Source organism: Neomonachus schauinslandi, chromosome 12 (genome assembly GCF_002201575.2).
Source record: "Neomonachus schauinslandi chromosome 12, ASM220157v2, whole genome shotgun sequence".
Taxonomy (NCBI): domain Eukaryota; kingdom Metazoa; phylum Chordata; class Mammalia; order Carnivora; family Phocidae; genus Neomonachus; species Neomonachus schauinslandi.
The window spans coordinates 59,240,071-59,259,571 of record NC_058414.1 but is presented as its reverse complement, the minus strand read 5'-3'; the positions used below and the strand labels follow the sequence as shown (position 1 = coordinate 59,259,571).

General features: G+C 41.0%; 1 protein-coding gene across 2 annotated transcripts in view; it reads left to right on the top strand.

Moving 5' to 3' along the window:
• The window catches only part of CPVL (carboxypeptidase vitellogenic like), a 107,009-nt gene that overhangs the window by 65,517 nt on the left and 21,991 nt on the right, over positions 1 to 19,501 (top strand). For both annotated transcript variants that reach the window (XM_021689718.1, XM_044920099.1), the window contains exon 11: positions 10,443 to 10,625. In XM_021689718.1, coding sequence (XP_021545393.1) covers positions 10,443 to 10,625 — 183 coding nt within the window. The remainder of the gene's footprint in view (positions 1 to 10,442; positions 10,626 to 19,501) is intronic.

The window sequence follows — 19,501 nt, the reverse complement described above, 5'->3', positions numbered from 1 at the left end:
TTTTTTTTTTTTTAAGATTTTATTTATTTATTTGACAGAGAGAGACACAGTGAGAGAGGGAACACAAGCAGGGGGAGTGGGAGAGGGAGAAGCAGGCTTCCCGCTGAGCAGGGAGCCCGATACGGAACTCGATCCCAGGACCCCGGGATCATGACCTGAGCCACTGAGCCACCCAGGCGCCCCTTCTGAGCACTTCTAAATTGATGCCTGTTGAGGTTGTTGGGCATTTCTCCTATGGCAGACCACCCGCTCTCTGTTGATCCTTGAGATAGCTTCAGCAGGGAGGTCATTTCCTTGCCCTTCCCGCGCAGAAGGGAGGGCAAGCCCCAGTAACACTGCACAGTGTCAGGGCCTCCACTTCCCTTTTTTTCCCCTCTCAGAATCCTTGGTGGACCCACTCAGATCTATAGCAAAGCTCTTTATTTTTGAACTTGAGTGACAGGGATGTCGAGGAGCGGGCAGCTGGAAGGATACTTGATGGCAAAGGGTTTTCTGCAGCTCCTCTCTATTGCCAGAATAACTGAGACTGTAGGGACAACTCCCACTCCTGCACATGGACTGTTTTCCAGTTTCCTGAGTCCGGCTCAGTGAACTGCAGATTGCTCCTTTCGGAGTGGCTGTCCTTGGAAGTTGTGTCTATCATTTGGCAACTGTTGACAAAGGGACAGATTTTCTTTGCAGGATCTACCAAACCCAAGGTATACGTGGCTGATGTCCAAGAGAAATATAATACAAGCCACATATGTGGTTTAAAATTTTCCAGAAGGAACATTAAAAATATATAAAGAAACAGGTGAAATTAATTTTAATAACATTTTCGTTAACCCAGTATACCCAAAATATTATATCTACATGCCATCAGTATTAAGAAATTATTGAGATATTTTACATTCTTTTCTTTGTAGGAAGTCATCAAAATCCAGTGTGAATCTTAGACTGATAGCACATCTCAGTTTGGACTAGCCATGTTCCAAGTGCTCACTAGGCCCATGTGGCTGGTGGCTACTATATTGATTAGTGCAGGTCAATACCTGTAGACTTAATGATTATAAATTACAGTATTTTTTATTTCTTCCATGGGGCTGTTTCTTGTTGGATGGGTTGAGTGCAAATGTATACTCACTAATGAAGTTCATTTAATAATGTGGGAAAGGAAAGAATTGGCTCCTTGGCCTCCCTTTCAGTAGAGTAACAACATTGGCAAGCATGAGACAGTCTTTGGAGATGACCCTTGGTGTGACCTTAAAGCTGGCATTCTGAGAACCAGGGAGGACAGTTCCTCTCTGGAGAGACTCGTCTGGGAAATGGCAGGCCTGCTCCTGGGGCAATTTCAGTTCCTTAAATCCAGTTATTGTGAGGAGGGTCAGAGGAGGCTCTTAAGAGGTTAGGGAATCAGAAAAGGGCTCTGAGGGCAGGCCCTGAAACAAGAAGCCAAGCAAAAACTCCCCTCGAGTGGGCCCCTATGACTTTTCTATTCCAACTGCAGGAAATATATTATTCTGGGTCATTATTAGAAGTAATTTTAAGTGTGCTATTCTAGTTAAATTTCTAGTAGTTAAATTTTCTTTCAAAGAGCCTTGGGTTGCAGTGATGGCTTACTGGATCCTTTTCAAGTTGGCTTTGCTTCTTGTTCCCCTCTAAAAGCAACTGAATTATTTAGAGTTAAGTTGCAAGTAAGCAGGAATAATTTTCTTTGGCCAAAAGACATTATTTGTATAATTGCTGGATGCTCACTCCAACTTGTTTCTCCACTTTCGTTTTTCTTTACTCATCTTGGCATAACCAGCTGGTGGGGGAATGGCAGGCACATGGGGGTGTTAGTTCTAAGTTCATTTTCCCTCTTTCTTTGTCTTCCCCTCTCCTTAAACTTGAAAGCAGAATATGTCCCTTTTGAAAAACAGCTTGGTTGCAGAAGTGACTACTGTTTCATTCAGTGGTTGTGTTATTTTCCCACCAGCCTTCTCTAGGCAGGCCCTGACGACTCCGGCTGCCTGCATTACAGCCCTGTCTCCCTGCAGAATCACCAGGAAGAAGTAGGGCCAAAAGTGCAAGCAATGGGCAACTGGGACTGAGGCATTGTCCGTGAAAGGATAATAGCTCTGCCTGCAGTCGCCAACCTTCTGGAACATTATCCTCCACAGCTGAAATTCAGTTTCTCTTTTGCAGTCGAGCTTTTGGGAAACCCTCGGGAATTGCCCTAGGTTGAAGTGGATATTAGTGAAGTTAATTCTCTTCTGTTCAGGAGAAAGGCACCGGTGGGTCATGCTAATTGCCTCAGGCAGAAGGAACTCCCGGCTACATTGGGGTTTGTAATAGAAGAATGATAAGTAAGGCAGCCAGAAGAGGAAGTGTGGAGGGCTGCTTTGTGGGAGTTTCATTGATTTAGCATCTGTAGGGAAAGCTTCTTTTTTAAAAGAAAAAAATTTTCTTTTGATTAGTGCACAGGAGAACATTCAAAACTAAGACAGATAGCGGCCAACTGGGACCACTGTGCAGCCTGGAATAGTGTAGGCTGCTGTTCAATCATTTCCCCAAACAGGAAACCACAAAATGTTAGAGATTAAGGTCACTAGATCATTGGGAAAAGAGCATAACTTTGTCTGCAGAGTATTATGATGGATTGTAAATGGGCCAAATATAAGCATAAATCTCTCATCTAAAAAATGCAACAGCAAAAATCCAGACTCCTCGCAAAAGCACAGTTTGCTTTCCTGTCGTACTGAGAGACCAGAGCCCCCTTTGGCGGCATTTCAGTAATTTTCCTAATAAGTAGAGGAGTAGTGGGGGAAGCAGAGAGAAAAGCTTTGTGTTCTGTTGGTAACACGTGTGTTTCAGTTTGGGCTTTTAAAAAAAAAAAAAAAAGCTAAGGTTTAGATCAGTAAGTGGCCCTCACATGATTTATTTTCAGTCTTATGCTTTTCTACTGGTGACAGTGAAAATATATTGAAATCAGACTCATACACCTTTCTGCCCTAAATCCTTTCTTTCAAGTATTCAGTTGTACAGCCACCATGAAAAGCACAGATGTCTTTTTTCCCCTTTGAGTATCATGTGCGACCCCCTAAATTACTTGAAGTCAGAATCTGACTTTGGGGAGGGGCGGGGTATTTTCAGGTGAGTCTGCAGGTAAACTGGTCTGTGGCTGTCTTGGGTAATGGTTGGTTGCTTTATATCTGCCTGGAAAATATTTACCCTTCAGAGGTGTGCATTGTGTAAAATAAGGTTAATTATCAGCTGATTCTATTCATCAGGTCTTTACTAGGGAGAGGTTTTCTTGCTGAGAGAGTTAAATCCATGAAGAAAAACTGACGTATATATATCTAGAACCTGAAAAGTTTCTGGTTTAAAATGTTAAAATGACTAGATTTTAGAAAGATTTAAGTGGAACTGACTTTTTCGTTGACCCCTCTTTTAGAACTTAGAGATGAAAGAGTAAATGTTCCTCTCCTCTTCTAATTATTAGAATTTTGGAAAGTTAAAAAAAAGTCTGGAGTGTTAGGAGGATAGGGGTCACACCTTTTCATATCTGTTCCCTGGGTGTCTAGTCCTTAGGCTCTCCATGAATATTTACTATTGAATAAGTAGAGATTTCCCAGGAGCAGATTAAACAAGCCAACAAACAAAACACACTCCATATATAAGTGAGCATGTACTCTTTCCTCCAACTCAGACAAAAGGCCACTTCCCTTCCATTTTTGAATGGAAGTGAAATTCAGCTGCCTGTGGATCCAGGAAGGAAAGGAAATAAATGAATAGAGTTGGATTGAGAACTGTTGATCTTTCTTTTTTACCGATGACAAAGACAGATACAGAGAAATATTTTCCTCTTCTAAGACAAACAATAGCATAAGCACTGAGTCGATGACAGGTGCCCTTGCATCTCTGTCAGGGGGGACACCGAGGAAGGGGTGGGGCTGGCCTGAGGGGGACAGCCACTGCCTGGGGTTAGCTCACTGTGGGTGAGTGGAAATCCAGGCAAGGCTTGGTCAGATCTCCCAGTAGTTCAGTGCCAGCATCTAATTGGAAAAGCAGCAGCAACACCATGTAGACCACGTGAGCATCATTCTGCAAGCTGAACTCAGGCCTTGAGCAGCCAATTTAAAACCTCTGCATTCCACTACAGAAATGGACTTTTCAGATTTTTCTTGATCAAAAGTAACCACGATATTGATAAAATCCTGCTCTTCAGGTTACAGGATACTTTTGCATCTCACCTCCCATCCGGCCCTCCCTACAATCCCAGAATATAAATAGTCCACTTCACGGAGGAGATTAAGTAAGGCTCAGAGCGAGTCAATGACATACCCAAGGTCACTCAGTAAGCCCCGGCCTCGGGACGCTGAGCTGGGGCTGGGGGGCTGGAGCTCAGGCCTTCCATCTGCACGCATCAGACTATTCTTATGAGCCTCTGCTGTTTGTTTTGTCAAACCAATGAGCTAGTGCAGTTGTACTGGAATTATAACTCTTACTATGACCTAAATCACAATTGTAATTCACAGGTAACATCTTGCTTGGAAATTGTGGAGCTATTTGAATAGCTATGTTGAGCTCTTCAGATGTGTTGATAATAATAATAGCTAGTAGCATTCACTGAGCATTTACTATGTGCCCAGAATGCAGAGAGCTTTACGTGATTATGTTATGTCATCCCCCCCGGGACCCTCTGTCATAGACGCTTCTCTTCCACCCATTTTACAGATGAGGAAATGGAGCTCTAGACAGATTGAGTAACTTAAGATTATCTTGCTAGTAAGTGGCAGAGTTAGGATTCAAACGTGGCCACAGACTGTGCTGTCCGCTATAAACATCCATCCTTCATTCCATGCTTCTTGCCTGTGGAATTGCAAGTATGGAATAAAGTACCTGTTCGACGTGTTCCTTTGGGGGGCAGTGATTTAGACAGTGAGGCCGTGCAGAAGAGGGGTTAGAAGCACACACTTTGGACTCAAGCAGATCGGAGCTTGACTCTCTACCACCAGTTGCCTCATTTCCCTCTACCTTTGTCTCCTTGCCCCTAAAATGGGATAAATAACACCAGCCTTTTGGGGGTGTTGTGAAATCATGGATGTACAATGCTTAGTACAGTTCTTCCAGCAGAGGAAGAATGAGAGCATTCTGCTGTGATTCAGAAAATGTCCTTTTAAAAGCGATACTCTTTACCCTACTTTTCTGTCAGTTAAGTATGGGGAAATTCCTTGCAATCTTGAATCCCAGGCTTCAAAACTAAAAGTTCCATTACAGGAGTAATTTATAAACTTATGGCTCTGACTACCAAGAAAAGATTGCTGAGATACCGTGCCCAACGTGTGTAAAATTAGTAGTGAAAGGCATGTTATTTCAGGTGTTTGAATAGATGGAGTTCAGGTTTATCCTGGCTGGATTTCCCCCTACTATAGGCCTTTTCTGGAAGAGTGAGATTGGCAACTGAGTATTTGACACGAAAGTACCATCTGCATATTCTGAAGGCTTATTTTAGAAGAAGGGCTTTATTGAGTCTTCCAAGTCATTTTCCAGTCATCAACCTACTTGAGAAGGAGGAGAACCTAACACACACCAGACCCCTAATTTGCGTCAGGCACCATGCTAGCAACTCTGTGCACAGTATCTCATTTACTCTCACTACAATGAGATGTAGGTCTTCCCATCTTCATGTCCAGAAAAGGGAATGCAGCCCGTGGAGGCTAAGCCACATGTCCAGGGGTTCCCAGTTACTGCATGCTGGGTCCTGGGTGACAACGGGTCCATTCACTGGTATAGGAGTTTGGATTTCATGCTTTCGGCAACAGAAACAACTGGGCTTACTCAAAGCATAAAAGGAATTGATCAGAAGACGTGATAGGTCACAGAATTCACGGAAAAATTGAAGACCCGGAGTGAGGAAAGATTGGGACCAAGGAAAATTCTGGGGATCCAGGTAGGAAAGCTAATGGGCAGACTCATCAGGGAACCCTATGTCCCTCTGCCCACAGTTCAGATTTTATGAAAAGAGCATTTGAGTGCCCTAGCTTAGGACAGATGCTCATCCCGTGCACGGAGGAGGCAGGATATTGCAATTGACAGCCTCCACTAAGGCTGGATCCATTGAGGGTGTGGGAGTCCTGTTATCAGGGGAAGGGAGAGTGGACCTAGGCAGGCCAAAGCAATCGACGATCAACATATAGCATTATAGAAGCACACTTTTAGAAAGTGCAACTGATTCTACCCAGTAAGTGTCAATACCATTCACGGGAGGCCAGGCCCTGCGCAAGGCTGCAGGCAGAACAAGCGCTAGGAGAGCCCGGTCCTCGGGGAGCCAATGCTGTATGTACTACAGCTGCTTCATCAGGGGCACTCCCTACCACAGAAGTGAGGCATCTGTCACCAGCTGAATAACGGTCTTGTACACATCCTTGTCCAGAGAGCCACAGTGAGAAATGACTGAGAGATGTCACCAGAGTTGGACGAACAGACCGAGGTTGTTTCTGAACCAGAGATGTGAACTGTGTCTCCTACTCAACCAACCCTCCGTTCCCAGAGGCTTTTGGTAGCACTAAACATTTAGCTGTGGGGCGTCAGGAAATGTCTGTTGGTTTGAAGGAATTTAGCTCTTTTTCTTAAGGAGTTCTAGGTAGGAGTTTGGAAGTCTGGGATCTCGGAAACATTCTGGCACCTCGCTGAGTCCCAATTTCCTTAACAGTTAAGTAGAGGCAGACGTTGTAATTCCTCTCGTCCTGACCTCGTGAAGCAGTCCGAGAATAAAGCCATACGTACAAGAAAGCACTTGGGAAGGTAAATAACAAAAATGCTTTTCTCACCTCTGCCTTTTGACCAAACAAACAAACAATGCTTGTAATGCAGTCACCTCCTACCATTTCTAATAAATGCTTGAATTCTGGAATGGGCTTTTAAGATCATCTATAAACAAACTAGTTAGGCTCTTTTTACCTAGTTGTCATGAAAATCGACAGCTGGTAATATTTGAGTTAATACAAATTATTCCTCAGTAAAGACCCACCTTTTGCCAACCAAGGTTCCCAGCCTCTTAGTGTTATTATTTTACTATTTTCTCATTATAAAAATATCCTAATTACATTTACCTCCCCCCAAAAAAACCCTAGAAAACAGTCAAGTCAAAACAAATCATCCATATTTTAGCTACCTTAACTGTTAGTATTTTGATGTATTCTTTTCCCAAGTTTGAAGCATCTTTTTGAAAATGTTATAGAGTACAAACAGTGGAATCATGGTCTTCATTGATTTTTTAATGTTATTTTTCCATGTCTTCACAAAACCATCAATTTCACCAAGCTAACCGGTCAGACCTCCAATAGTAAAAGAAAAAAAAAATCTCTAAAGGGAGTGCCTTTGCTGTTTAATTGAGGCTTCACAGCTGTCCAGGAAGGAAAGTGAGGAAACTGGGGGTTTCGGGGGGCTGCCTGGTGTTGTCACTGCAAACCGCCTCCATCCAACCAGTCTTTCCCTTCTGCCTTGTTTTGTTAAATCCTTACTGAGAAGACAAGGGTAGCTGAAAGCTGCATTCATTTCTGTCTCCTCCTCTCTGTCTTTAGATCTTGTTGCCTAAAATACCAGCAAGCCTCAGGGAGAGGTTTGCCCCAGACTGTCCCAGGGTTAGCCTGAAAGCCCTGCCTCCTGGGAAACTCCTCAGGCCAGGCTGACTGGGGCAGCTGGTCACCCCACCAGGAAGAAGTGGAGGAAATATATGCAGATCCTTCGTAACTGGCCAGCTCATCAGGGCTTAGGCTCTGTCCTGGAACCTCTCTGACTACCAGGACGTGGATTCGGGACCACCCACCCCTAAGCTCCACCCTCCTGACTCCTCAGCTCACTGTCACTGGATCCTGGGATCTCTCTTCCCACTCACCCAGCCCTAAAGGCAACTGAGATATTCCTGTCAGGGCTGATGAGAGTAAATGTGACATTTAGATAAAAATAAAAGCTCTGGAATTCTTATATTTAATGCTGGCAGCCTTAAATGCCAGCTTTGAAATCACCTCGCTTGATCATTAATCTGATTTCTTTTCTTTCTTTCTTTTTTTTTTTTGCATCTGACTTACGTGCCCTTTAGAAGTTAAAAATGTGTTCCTTGCTTTAAGAAGATTTCCATTTGCAGCCAGAAGTAGGCCTTCTACACATCACATGCACAAAATTATGCAGTTCAGCCCTTCACTGCCTCGTTCCAGAGAGTTAGTGCTCTTGTTTGTGATGAGTCTTGAATAACAAGGGGCACAGCTCAGGGATGGACTTCATTTCAATTCAGTCCAACGAACATGTACTCTACTACTGTACAAATAAGCCTGTTTTTGCCGTACCCTGTGGATTTGCATCCCTGAAAGATAAAAAATTCAAATCAATTTCAAAATATACTGATGATAGTAAGGTAGCTCCAAGAGACACTCAGAAAGATGTGAGCTTCATTTAGTGGCCACAGAGTGGAAAACAACCAGATGTACTTGCGTATTTGCTAGTTAATCAGCATCTTTTCATGGAATTCTATAAGAGGAATTACTTTATAGATGATTATCTTTGTTAATCAGGCCTTCCTCAATTGGTGGACGATTTAAACCTTGTTCACTGGTACAGATCATGGGTAATTGTTTCCATACTGTTGGCAAAACAGCTGTAGGAGTTTTGCATGGGCCATAAGTACCCAAGGTCTTTGAGGCAATTTCTTTGTATAAACAATGCAAATTTTTATTGCTAGAGTTGAATTGAGTTTTTTAAAGAGGCTTTAAATCGATCAGGAGTTTTCCCTTTGGGTTTCTGCTTAGGAGAGCGGAGGTGGTGATGGTGATGGGGTAACATAAAAGATCCCAGGCTCCGGCCTCAGAGGCCCAGGGCTCTTTCATCTTAGGCTGAATCCTGGCCCACTGCTGCTTGAGGATTTGGAGTGTGTAAAAGTCCTGGGCTGTTTAATTATGTGCAAGCCTTTTAAGAAGCCTACACCAGGAAAGCAGAGATGGAAACATATGTAGTGAAACTTTTATATCCAATTTGAGGATTCAACCAAAGGTCTTCACTTGAGCGAAACCAGAACTTTCAAGTAGATCAAAGGTAGCATGGAGTTGAGGAAAACCTCTTTGTTGGGGGTTGAGTGACGATGCCTTATGAGAATTAATATCGTGTTAGTTGCATAAAAATAACCTAAAAAGAGTGGAAAACAAAGGAGAATATTATTCAGATTTGTACCACCTAAGTTAACCAACTGTTTTCATGTTTTTTAAAGTTGTATTCCATATATGTAAACATGTATGCCTACTTTCTACATTCATGATTGTGATATATATTTGACTTTCAGCTTTCATACTTAACAGTATGTGAAAAGTATTTTCCACATTGCTACGTGGTTCAGTGGAACATTTTAAATGGTTTTGCACTATCCCATAGAATTTCTGTACCACAGTTTATTTAACCCCTTCACTAATTATGGAACTTTTAGACTGTGTTTCAGTTTTTCATTATAACACCCAATGAATATGATTATATATATATATATATTTATATATATATATATATATTTGGGGGGCTTATTTTCATAGAATTCATTCCACAAACTGGGGTTATTGGGACAGAGAGTCTCAGCATTTTCAAATCTTTTTGTTAAAAACGGATCATTGCTTTCCTGAAGAGTAGCACCGTTTTACACTTCATCAGCACTGGGTATTATCTGAATAATTTCCCAAGCCAGTTGAATATTGTTTTATTGTTGTTGGAGAAAAGACAGGAGTTGCTTCGGAGTTGTTTCTCCTCTAATATCCACCATCTTAGCAAAAAAAATAAAAACTGTACTCTAGGAAGAAGAGACATTCCTCATTGTTGACAAGTGGCTATCACATCTAAAAAAAGGAGTCCTTGTAAGTGGCATGGCAAACAGAGTTGCCTCCAACAAGAAACAAATCTGAGGCACCTGCTTCTATCCATCTGCCTCATAAAATTATAGATGCCACTGTAAAAATCAGCATTGGAGGGGAGAGCAGTATGGATTAGCAGCTCCTGAGAGAATGCTCAGCTCACCAGCCTGAAAGCTGAGTTAATGAAATGCAGTCTTCACACAAATCCAATGGTGTAGTGTTCCTCATTCCAGTAAAATGTAACCACAGTCCTCTTCTTGAACATAGCTGTACATCGAAGAGTTATCACTGGATAATACAACACAAATGCTTTTGTAACTGAGAGAAGCCTTTATGCAGATTCCTATGAAGGTTCGAACTTCTGGAAGAATTGCAATGGCTGAGCCAAGGCTTGTGTTGATTTCAGGTTGTTGGTGTGTGTGGCCAACTAGAAGAAAATGACCCCACTTACCTGCTGGGCTGGCCTCCCTTGAGCACAGTATCAGAAAACTTCCCATTACCTTTTCTCTCGTGCACACACTATCTATACCTAGATAGATTACCCGACTTTACCTGCTGAATCCCGCATTTGCCCACAGCTCAGTTTTGTTTCAGGTTCTGATCTACAATGGCCAACTGGACATCATTGTGGCAGCTTCCCTGACCGAGCGCTCTCTGATGGCCATGAAGTGGAAGGGGTCCCAGAAATACAAGCAGGCAGAAAGAAAAGTTTGGAAGGTCTTTAAATCCGATAACGAAGTGGCTGGTTATGTGCGGCAGGTGGATGACTTCTATCAGGTATGGAGACACTTCGGGACCTGTAGGTTGTGGGGAAGGGGATGGTGGGATCGAAACGAAAGGCTGAACACCAGTAAGTCATGACTGGCCTACGCCGGGTCAAAGTGTGTCTTCTGCGGCCTTACTTTCCACAGAGCAGAGTGTCTGAGTTCATTAAAGTACATAGTGCTTCATGTGAAACAAGTCGAAAGTTTAGATATTGTTCAGGAGACAAGGTGACACTCAAAAAGGTAATACTCAGCCCAAAAAGGCAAATCATTAATGAGAAGGTTAGTCTATTTGGGGACAAAGGGGAGCTTGAACAAATGACATGAGTTAGATTCAGTGTAATCTCTCCCGGCAAATCTGTGCTCACATTTGGGGCTCACACATGAAGCCCCAGGACAAAATCTGTCCATCTGATGCCTCTAGTGTGACCTCCACTTCAGGTGTCCGACGTTGCTCCTGGCCAAGCCTGTCCACTGTGCCTCCAATCTGCAGGTCTCAGCTCCTCAAGGGTCGGCAGGGCTTTGTTGGTGATTACGTGATGATTGCACTGTTTACCTCCAGAAAGTTCTTGGAGAAATTGAGAATGCTTTTGCTTAGTTAGTCAAGAGGAGAAATTTAAGTCTTCTGGACCTGAATTTTTTTTTTCCTGCAATTTTTTTATTGGAGGCAACATTGGGGCCTTAGTTCTGTAGTTTTGAGTATTTGGAATTACAGCTTTCCAGTGCTCAAGCTTTTCATTAGGCAAATCCATGCTCCAAATAAAAATTAATCTCAGAGGCATACTACCTTGAAAGTACTTTGCTTTGGAAAAGTAAATGAGAGTTCACAACAAATTTCATAAGGGTCACTGAGTTGTGATCTGCATTACTCACTTATGTTAGAAGAAATGATAGATCAAGCAGAAATTATGGGTAGTCTAATGTATGAAGGTACCCTTCCGCCCCCCCCCACCCCCACCCATCATTCTAACCATTTAATAACATATACGAAATTTAAATATTGTGCAACATTAATAACCTTGAACAAAGGAAACAGTTGAGAGACATAGTTCTGGGCTCAAGGAAAAGGAAACTCTATGTTGGAAAACTTTAAACATTATAGTTTCTAAATTGAGATAAATTATACAAAAGAATTAAAAACCAGTGCCACAGCAAAGTAAATGAGTCAGAGCAGAAACAGTTCTGGCAGGACGCATGTGAGGTCTGAAAATGAGGCTGGGGAAGGACAGAGAGAGGGGTGTCTGTTGACCTGCAGAGAGATCTGGAGAGGAGACGGTGAGCGCAGTGTCCGCCCTGGGTCTTCTGTAAACTGGAGCATGGGCAGTCTTGGGTTGGGTATTGACTTGAGAAATCACAATAATTGGTTAACTCTGAGATTGATTCCAAAAGATTGGAATCCCTGGACAAGTGGAGGCTCTCCATTTGCAGAAGATATTCTAGACTTCATTTTTGGTACTTATTTTCTGTTTTTAAATAACACAAGTTATATATATAGCAATTTAAATATGTTTTTTTTTTTAAGAGAAAAGAAAAAGTCAACATTTCGACATCTGAAATTGTCGGATTAATTAATTTTAATTAATTCCTATGTGCACAATGTTACATAAATTTTACATAATTTTAACAGTTATTAAGATTGATTCTGCTTCGTTCCTTTCTAAAAATAAACTTATTTGTTGAGTTATAACATAATATAGAAAAATTCACAAATCACAAATGTACAAGTAAGTGAATTTTCACAGAGCAAAGATACCCATGTAACCATCACCTAAATAAAGAAATAGAATAGAACTAATGTCCCCACCGTAGTCACTATTCCCCCTTCTTCCCAAGGTAACCACTTCCTGAGTTCTAATATCCAAGGTTACCTTTGCTAGTTTTGAATTTTTATAAATGGACACATTTTGTATGTACTCTTCGGGACATTTTTGCTTGACTTTATGTTCATGAGATTTATTTACTCTCTTGAATGTAGCAGTTGTTACTTCATTTTCATCACTGTACAGTATTCTAATATGTATATGATACTATATGTAATATGTGCTACAATATAATATAATATGAATATTATATATATAATTAATATGATTTTCCTATTCTCCTTTTACATACATTTTTACTTTATTTATTTTGTCATTAAGTGCATACAGCCATAGAATTGTTATACTTTCCTGGTAAATTAAATCAACATTATTCTTATAAAGTGTCCCTTTTTAAGTCTAGTAATGCTTCTTGCCCTAAAGTCTGTTTTGTTGATAGTAGTATAACAATGCCAACTTCCTTTTGATTAATGTTTACATGAGACATCTTTTTCAGCTCTTTGTTTTCAATCTTTCTGTATCCTTATATTTAAGATGTATCTCTTTTAAGTAGCATATAATTGGGTTTTATATTTCTTTAATAGAGCCTGACAATATTTTTTTAAATGGAATAGTCCATTTACATTTAGTGTAATTACTGATATATTATGTTTAAATCTACTGCTTTACTGTTTGTTTCCTACTCATCTTACTTATTTGTATTTCTCTTTTCTTTATTGCATCCTTTTATATTACTCAAATGTTTTATATCATTTTTGGGTTTTTTCCCCTCTAGAAGCTTGTTATACTATACATCATTTAATCTTGTTTAATGATTATACTTAAGGGTAAAATATAAATTCTGGACTTACTTAATCCTAATATAAATTAGAATTTTACCACTTTCCAAATAAATGCAAGAACCTTAGATCTTCCTTACCAACTCTCCTGGTTTTGTGTTATCATTAAAAACAAAACAAAAAATTCTGCACACAGTTCGAACACCACAAAACGTTACCTGCATCATGTTACACAGCCATGACTTACCCATGTCACTGTGACTTACCCACAAATTGACCCATTCGTACCCCTTCAGCCGCTTTCCCATTTCCATGCTTCCGACTGGAATTATTATTATTTTTTTGCTTAAAAAAAATCCATTATTTATTTTAGTAAAGTTGTGTTGGCAACAGTTTGTTTTTGTTTGTCTGAAAATGTCTTTGTGTTGCCTTTAGTTGAGAAGTACATTTTTCATGGAACTGAAGTTTAGCTAGGCAGTTACTGTCTTTCAGCACATAAAAGATACTATTCTGTTGTCCCCTGACTTGCATCACTTCTGATCAGAGGCCAGCTGTCCGTTTTACTGCTGTTGCTTTGGAGGTGATTTCTTCCCCCACCTGACTACTTTTTTTTTTTTTAAGATTTTATTTATTTATTTGACAGAGAGAGACACAGTGAGAGAGGGAACACAAGCAGGGGGAGTGGGAGAGGGAGAAGGAGGCTTCCCGCGGAGCAGGGAGCCCAACCCCAGGACCCTGGGATCATGACCTGAGCCCAAGGCAGACGCTGAATGATTGAGCCACCCAGGCGCCCCCCTCCACCTGACTACTTTTAAGATTTTCTCAGTTTTGGGTTTTCAAAAGATTTGACTATGTGTACGTAGCTGTGATTTTAAGTACATATGCATATTATGCTTGGGTTCCTTAAGCTTTTTGAAACTAAGACTTGATGTCTTTTGTCATTTTTGGAAGATTCTCAGTCATTATCCTTTCAAATACTGCTTATGCTCTGTTCTCTCTTTCCTCTCGGTCTAGGACCTAATTATGCAAATGTTAGACTTTTTCATTTCATCCTGTATAGTTTTATTTCCGTTCTTTCTTCTTTCCATTCTTCAGTTTTGATATTTTCTATTTTCTCTTCTAATTTTCTATTCTTCCCTACTACTATTCCGTATATGTTGTTTAGCCCATTTATTTTTTAATTGCAGTAATTATTTTTTTATAGTTCTGGAATTTCAGTTTCATTCTTTTTTTATAAATCTCAACTCTCAGATTATTATCTATTCCTCATCTTGTCGCCTGTTTTCTCAAACACATTCATCACATTTATTTTGATGCCTGATTTATTTGACATCACTGATAACTCTTAGATTTGCATCACCCATCAGCCTGATTCTGTTGTGTTTTTTTATGGTAACTTGATCCTTTGATATGCCTACAAGTTTTCAATGGAATGTCAGACATTATGAAGGTAAACTTACAGAGATAGTTTGAGTTATTTGCTGATGATGCTTTCGTTCAAAGAGATTTTACTTTGCTTCTGTCAAGCAGTTAGAATAGGGGTCAAGCACTTCTGTCACGTCTGGAAATGATTGTATTTAAATCTGTATTTTAGCCTGTCTATTTCCATGGTCCTACACTGACATCTGTAGTGTTAACCAGGATCAGTACTCTTAGGCAGGCCATGAACACCAATTTTTGTCCCCCCACAGCTCTGTTCAGGTTTCTGGGCTCTTAACTATCATTTTAATAAAGGTTTTGTAGCCAGCTGGCCCCTGAATCAACTATTGCTTTGATGGGGAAAGGACCACAGAAAGTCAGACTCAGCTTGTTGCCCCCTCCTTTACTTTGTAAACATAGCTCCTTGTGGTAAGCAGAATAATGGTTCCCCAAAGAGGCCCCTCTCCTAATCTCTGGAATCTGTGAGTATGTTATGTCATATGGAAGAAGGAATTAAGGCTACATATGGAAATAAGGTTGCCAATCCTCTGACACAGAGATGGGGAAATTATTCTGGATTATTCAGTATCATTACAAAGGTCTTTATAAGTGAATGAGGGAGGGGGCGCCTGGCTGGCTTAGTCAGTAGAGCGTGCAACTCTCGATCTTGGTGTCATGAGTTTGAGCCCCACGTTGGGGGTAGAGCTTACTTAAAAAATAATAATAATAATAAGTGGATATGGGAGACTGATGAGTCAGAATCAGAGATTTGAGGATGCTACACTGCTGACCTTGAAAATAGCAAAAGCGACCATGAGCCAAGGAGTGCAGGCAGCCTCTAGAAACTAAAAAAGGCAAGGCAACAGATTATCCTCTAGAACCTCCAGAAGAAACTCAGCCAACACCTTGATTTTAGTCCAGTAAGACCATTTCAGACTTCTAACCTCCAGAATTATAAGATAAGAAACATATGTTGTTATAAAGGCATTGAATAAGTGGTAATTTGTTACAGCAACAATAGGAAACTAATACACTCCTCACGTCCTGGCTGCCTTGATAGGTCACCATGACTTTCAAATGGGTGTGTTCTGTATTTTGTCCAGCTTTTCTAGTTTTGTTGTTTGTTTGTTTTTTAGCAGGAGGATTGAGAGCAACAAGTTTCTTTGCCAAGACAGGAAGTGGTACTTGTTGCTCTGTTCTTTTCACATGATATTTTCAAAGTTACAATATAGATTCTTCATTTATCTTTAAGTAATATTCCATTGATTGGACGTAATTAATTTTTTTAACAATTCTCCTCCTGTTGACCATTTCAGGTTGTTTTCTTTTGTTGTTGTTGCTATTGCTAGTTATTAATTTCTTTTTTTTAATCTTTTTTTTACTTACCCACTTTTTTTATTATGTTATGTTAATCACCATACATTACATCATTAGTTTTTGATGTAATGTTCCATGATTCATTGTTTGCGTATAACACCCAGTCCTCCATTCAGTACGTGCCCTATTTAATACCCATCACCAGGCTAACCCATCCCCCCATCCCCCTCCACTCTAGAACCCTCAGTTTGTTTCTCAGAGTCCATAGTCTCTCATGGTTCATCTCCCCCTCTGATGTCCCCCCATTCATTTTTCCCTTCCTGCTATCTTCTTTTTTTTTTTTTTTTTAACATATAATGTATTATTTGTTTCAGAGGTACAGGTCTGTGATTCAACAGTCTTACACAATTCACGGTGCTCACTATAGCTAGTTATTAATTTCTAACAAATACGTGTTTCAATAGTTCTGATCTATATCAACTTTTTAAATAGATCTGTTAAAAGACACTATAATTTTTTTGTGTGCAAAATAACAAAAGAGAGGAACGAACAGAAGGTATGCCAATAAAAGACAGGAGTTATAAGGGCGGGCTCACCTACCAATATTTACGTTCAGTAATGAAAAAATAGCTTTGCTTCTTGAGCAAATGTGCTGGACGTTGTGATCAGTACCTCATGGATATCATCAGAACATCTGTGCAAATCATAACAGTATCACTGCCATTTTACATACGAGGAAACAGACTCTGAAAAGGTGAACAATCCTGTATCATCCAGTGATAGGATGGGGATTCAAAATTTATGCATTTTGTTCCTATAATGCGTTTGCCAATGTCTGTCATATTATTTCTGATACTTAATTGCCAGTAAGATAGGGAATGTTAGCTAAATAGAAGGGAAACATGCAGGAAAAAACTCCTTTAGGTAATTTTTTCATGTGTTTGAAAGATACTTGCTAAGCTTTCCTTAGGTGCAATATAAAGGAGATACTTAGTAATATTCATGAGGTTCTAAAGTTACCTCCAGCAATATATTAGAGCACAGTGCTCTAAAACATAGGGATCATAACAATACCTACCTGCTATGGACTAAACTGTGTCTCTCCTAATTCATATGTTGAAGACCTCACCTACGATGTGACTATATTTGGAGATAGGACCTATAAGGAAGTAGTTGAAATTAAATGAGGTCATAAGGGCAGGGGTTAGTGTCCTTAGAAGAGACACCAGAGAGCTGACCTGCTCTCCCTCTCTCTGCTATGGGAAAACACAGCAAAAAAACAGGCATCAACAAGCCAGAATAGAGCTCCTACCAGAAACCAAATTGGCCAGCACTTTGTCTCAGCTCCAGAACTGTAAGAAATAAATGTCCGTTGTTTAAGAACAACAGTCTAGGGGTGCCTGGGTGGCTCAGTCAGTCAAGCCTCTGTCTTCGGCTCAGGTCATGATCCCAGCGGCCTGGGATCGAGCCCCGTGTCGGGCTCCCTGCTCAGTGGAGAGCCTGCTTCTCCCTCTCCTCCCTTCTTGTGCTCTCTTTCGCTATCTCTGTCCAGCCCCCCTCAAATAATGAAATCTTTAAAAAAAAATTAAAGAACAGCAGTCTGTGATATCCTTATAGGATTATTGAGGGAATTCAACAAGTTAATTAGCAGAAAGCAGTACCTTATCATAGTAAATGTTTGTTATTATTCCCCTGATTCACATATAAAAATTATATAATAAAAGGAAAATTATAAATAGTCAAAATCAGGGAAAATGATTGAAAATCCACCCTTAAGGGATGTTTAAATAGTAATATTTAGGCTATTAAGGCTAATATAAGGTTAATAGAAGGCTATTAACATGAATGTTGAGCTGCCAGGGAGCGATGGACAGGTCACTTGTCCCCCGTCTGATGCACGGCTTTATGCTGACAGTCCCATCAGGCGCAGATCCTTGATGGCTGTTTCTGCCACCTGTTACTTTATGTCCTCCAGACCAGCCTTGTGAACCGCTCCAGTGCCTGGCCCCGCACCTGTGTCCTGCTGGGCTCGGTGCATAGCACCTCTAGCTCGGAAAGCCAGCTTGTGGTGGTAGGACAGCACTTGCTACGGAGGTGGGGAAAGGGATGGGCCGCCACTCCGAAACTTGCGACAAATACCACACTAAGCCCGCCGACTCTTCTTGTGAATGCAAAACACATTGAGAGATGAAATGGCCCACTGCCAAAAAACGGTAACAAAAGAAGCAAGGCCCACATGTGTTTGTGATAGGGAGTGTTTTACCACACGGCAAGGGATCTGCATTTTATGTAGGTGATTTTAAAATGTTGGCAGAGCTCCTGCCCGCTTATGCCTCAGCGTAGGGTTGAGGGTGGCGTGTGGAGATGGGGGGGTGGGAATTAAGGAGGGAAAAGAGCCCCGGTGCTAACAAAGGCATTCTCTGTGAGCCTCGGATTGAGGATCCTGTGCAAATGTCAAGCGTCTGATAATGAAAAAAGCGGGCCTTAGCCATGGACTTGCTTTTCAGCATTAGACACACAGAACAGAAGCATGTGAATGTGTCTGCCAAAAAAGAAAGCTCACTCTCTGCCAAACTCCACAGCTCTTAATTTAAAAATCAAAACCAAAGTAGACCCGTCTCTGGATGGTTACCTCAAGTGTCCATTTAAAAGAAGGACAACAGGCCTGCCCCCTCCCTGCTCCTCCCTGGGGAGCAACAGGGTAGAGAGGGAGCCATTCTGTCTATATGTTCCCTGTCAGGCGATGCCTTGGGAAAACCAAAGCCAGCTCCAGCCAGCCTGTGGAGATCGGGCGGAGAAGGAGGGCTGCGTGTTGTTGCCTCTGGCTGGTTCTGGCCTAGAAGGCCACGTGCCTTTGGTATCTATACCATTCTAAGAATTAGACACTGCCTTATTACGTCATCTGGGGCAGTGGCCTTTACTCAGTTTGCTCATCTGTAAAATGCAGGGTTGGGACTGAGTTATCTGTAAGATATCTAAGAAAGATCTGAAATATCTCTTTTTCATTAATGCCCAGAAGGGCTCAGTTAGCAAGCAATATAGAATAGAAGAGTGACCTGTGTGTTGGGGGGTATGTGTGTGGGTGGGTGTATTGGCTTAATACATTATGGTGCAGATCAAAGGTCTCATGCTCCACCTCTCTGGCTGGTGATAAGCAGGGCCAACACTGTCAGGGTCACCCTGCTGTTCCTTTTGGGGTCTTTCTCTGCCCTTCTCCTGAAGTTGCAGTTACTGTTCACGATCTGTTTTGATGCTGCCACTGCTTTGGAAATACAGGATATTTTCTTTTTACACCACTGAACTGTTATTTTGACTCCAAGGAGGTCTTGACTCCACAGTTAGAAATATAAAATTTTAATCGGAATCACACTGATGAATTTCTTTAAGGACATCTTTCTAAAATAGACTTCGTGAAGCTAAATTTTCTGAAGAAAGCATTGAAGCCATTTCAAACTTTTCCATCTTTATTTCACTGAAAGTATTTTATTGAGAGTAATTATTTTCCACGTACAGATTGAAAGAAAAGTTTGAGTCATTAGTCTGTTTTTCATTCT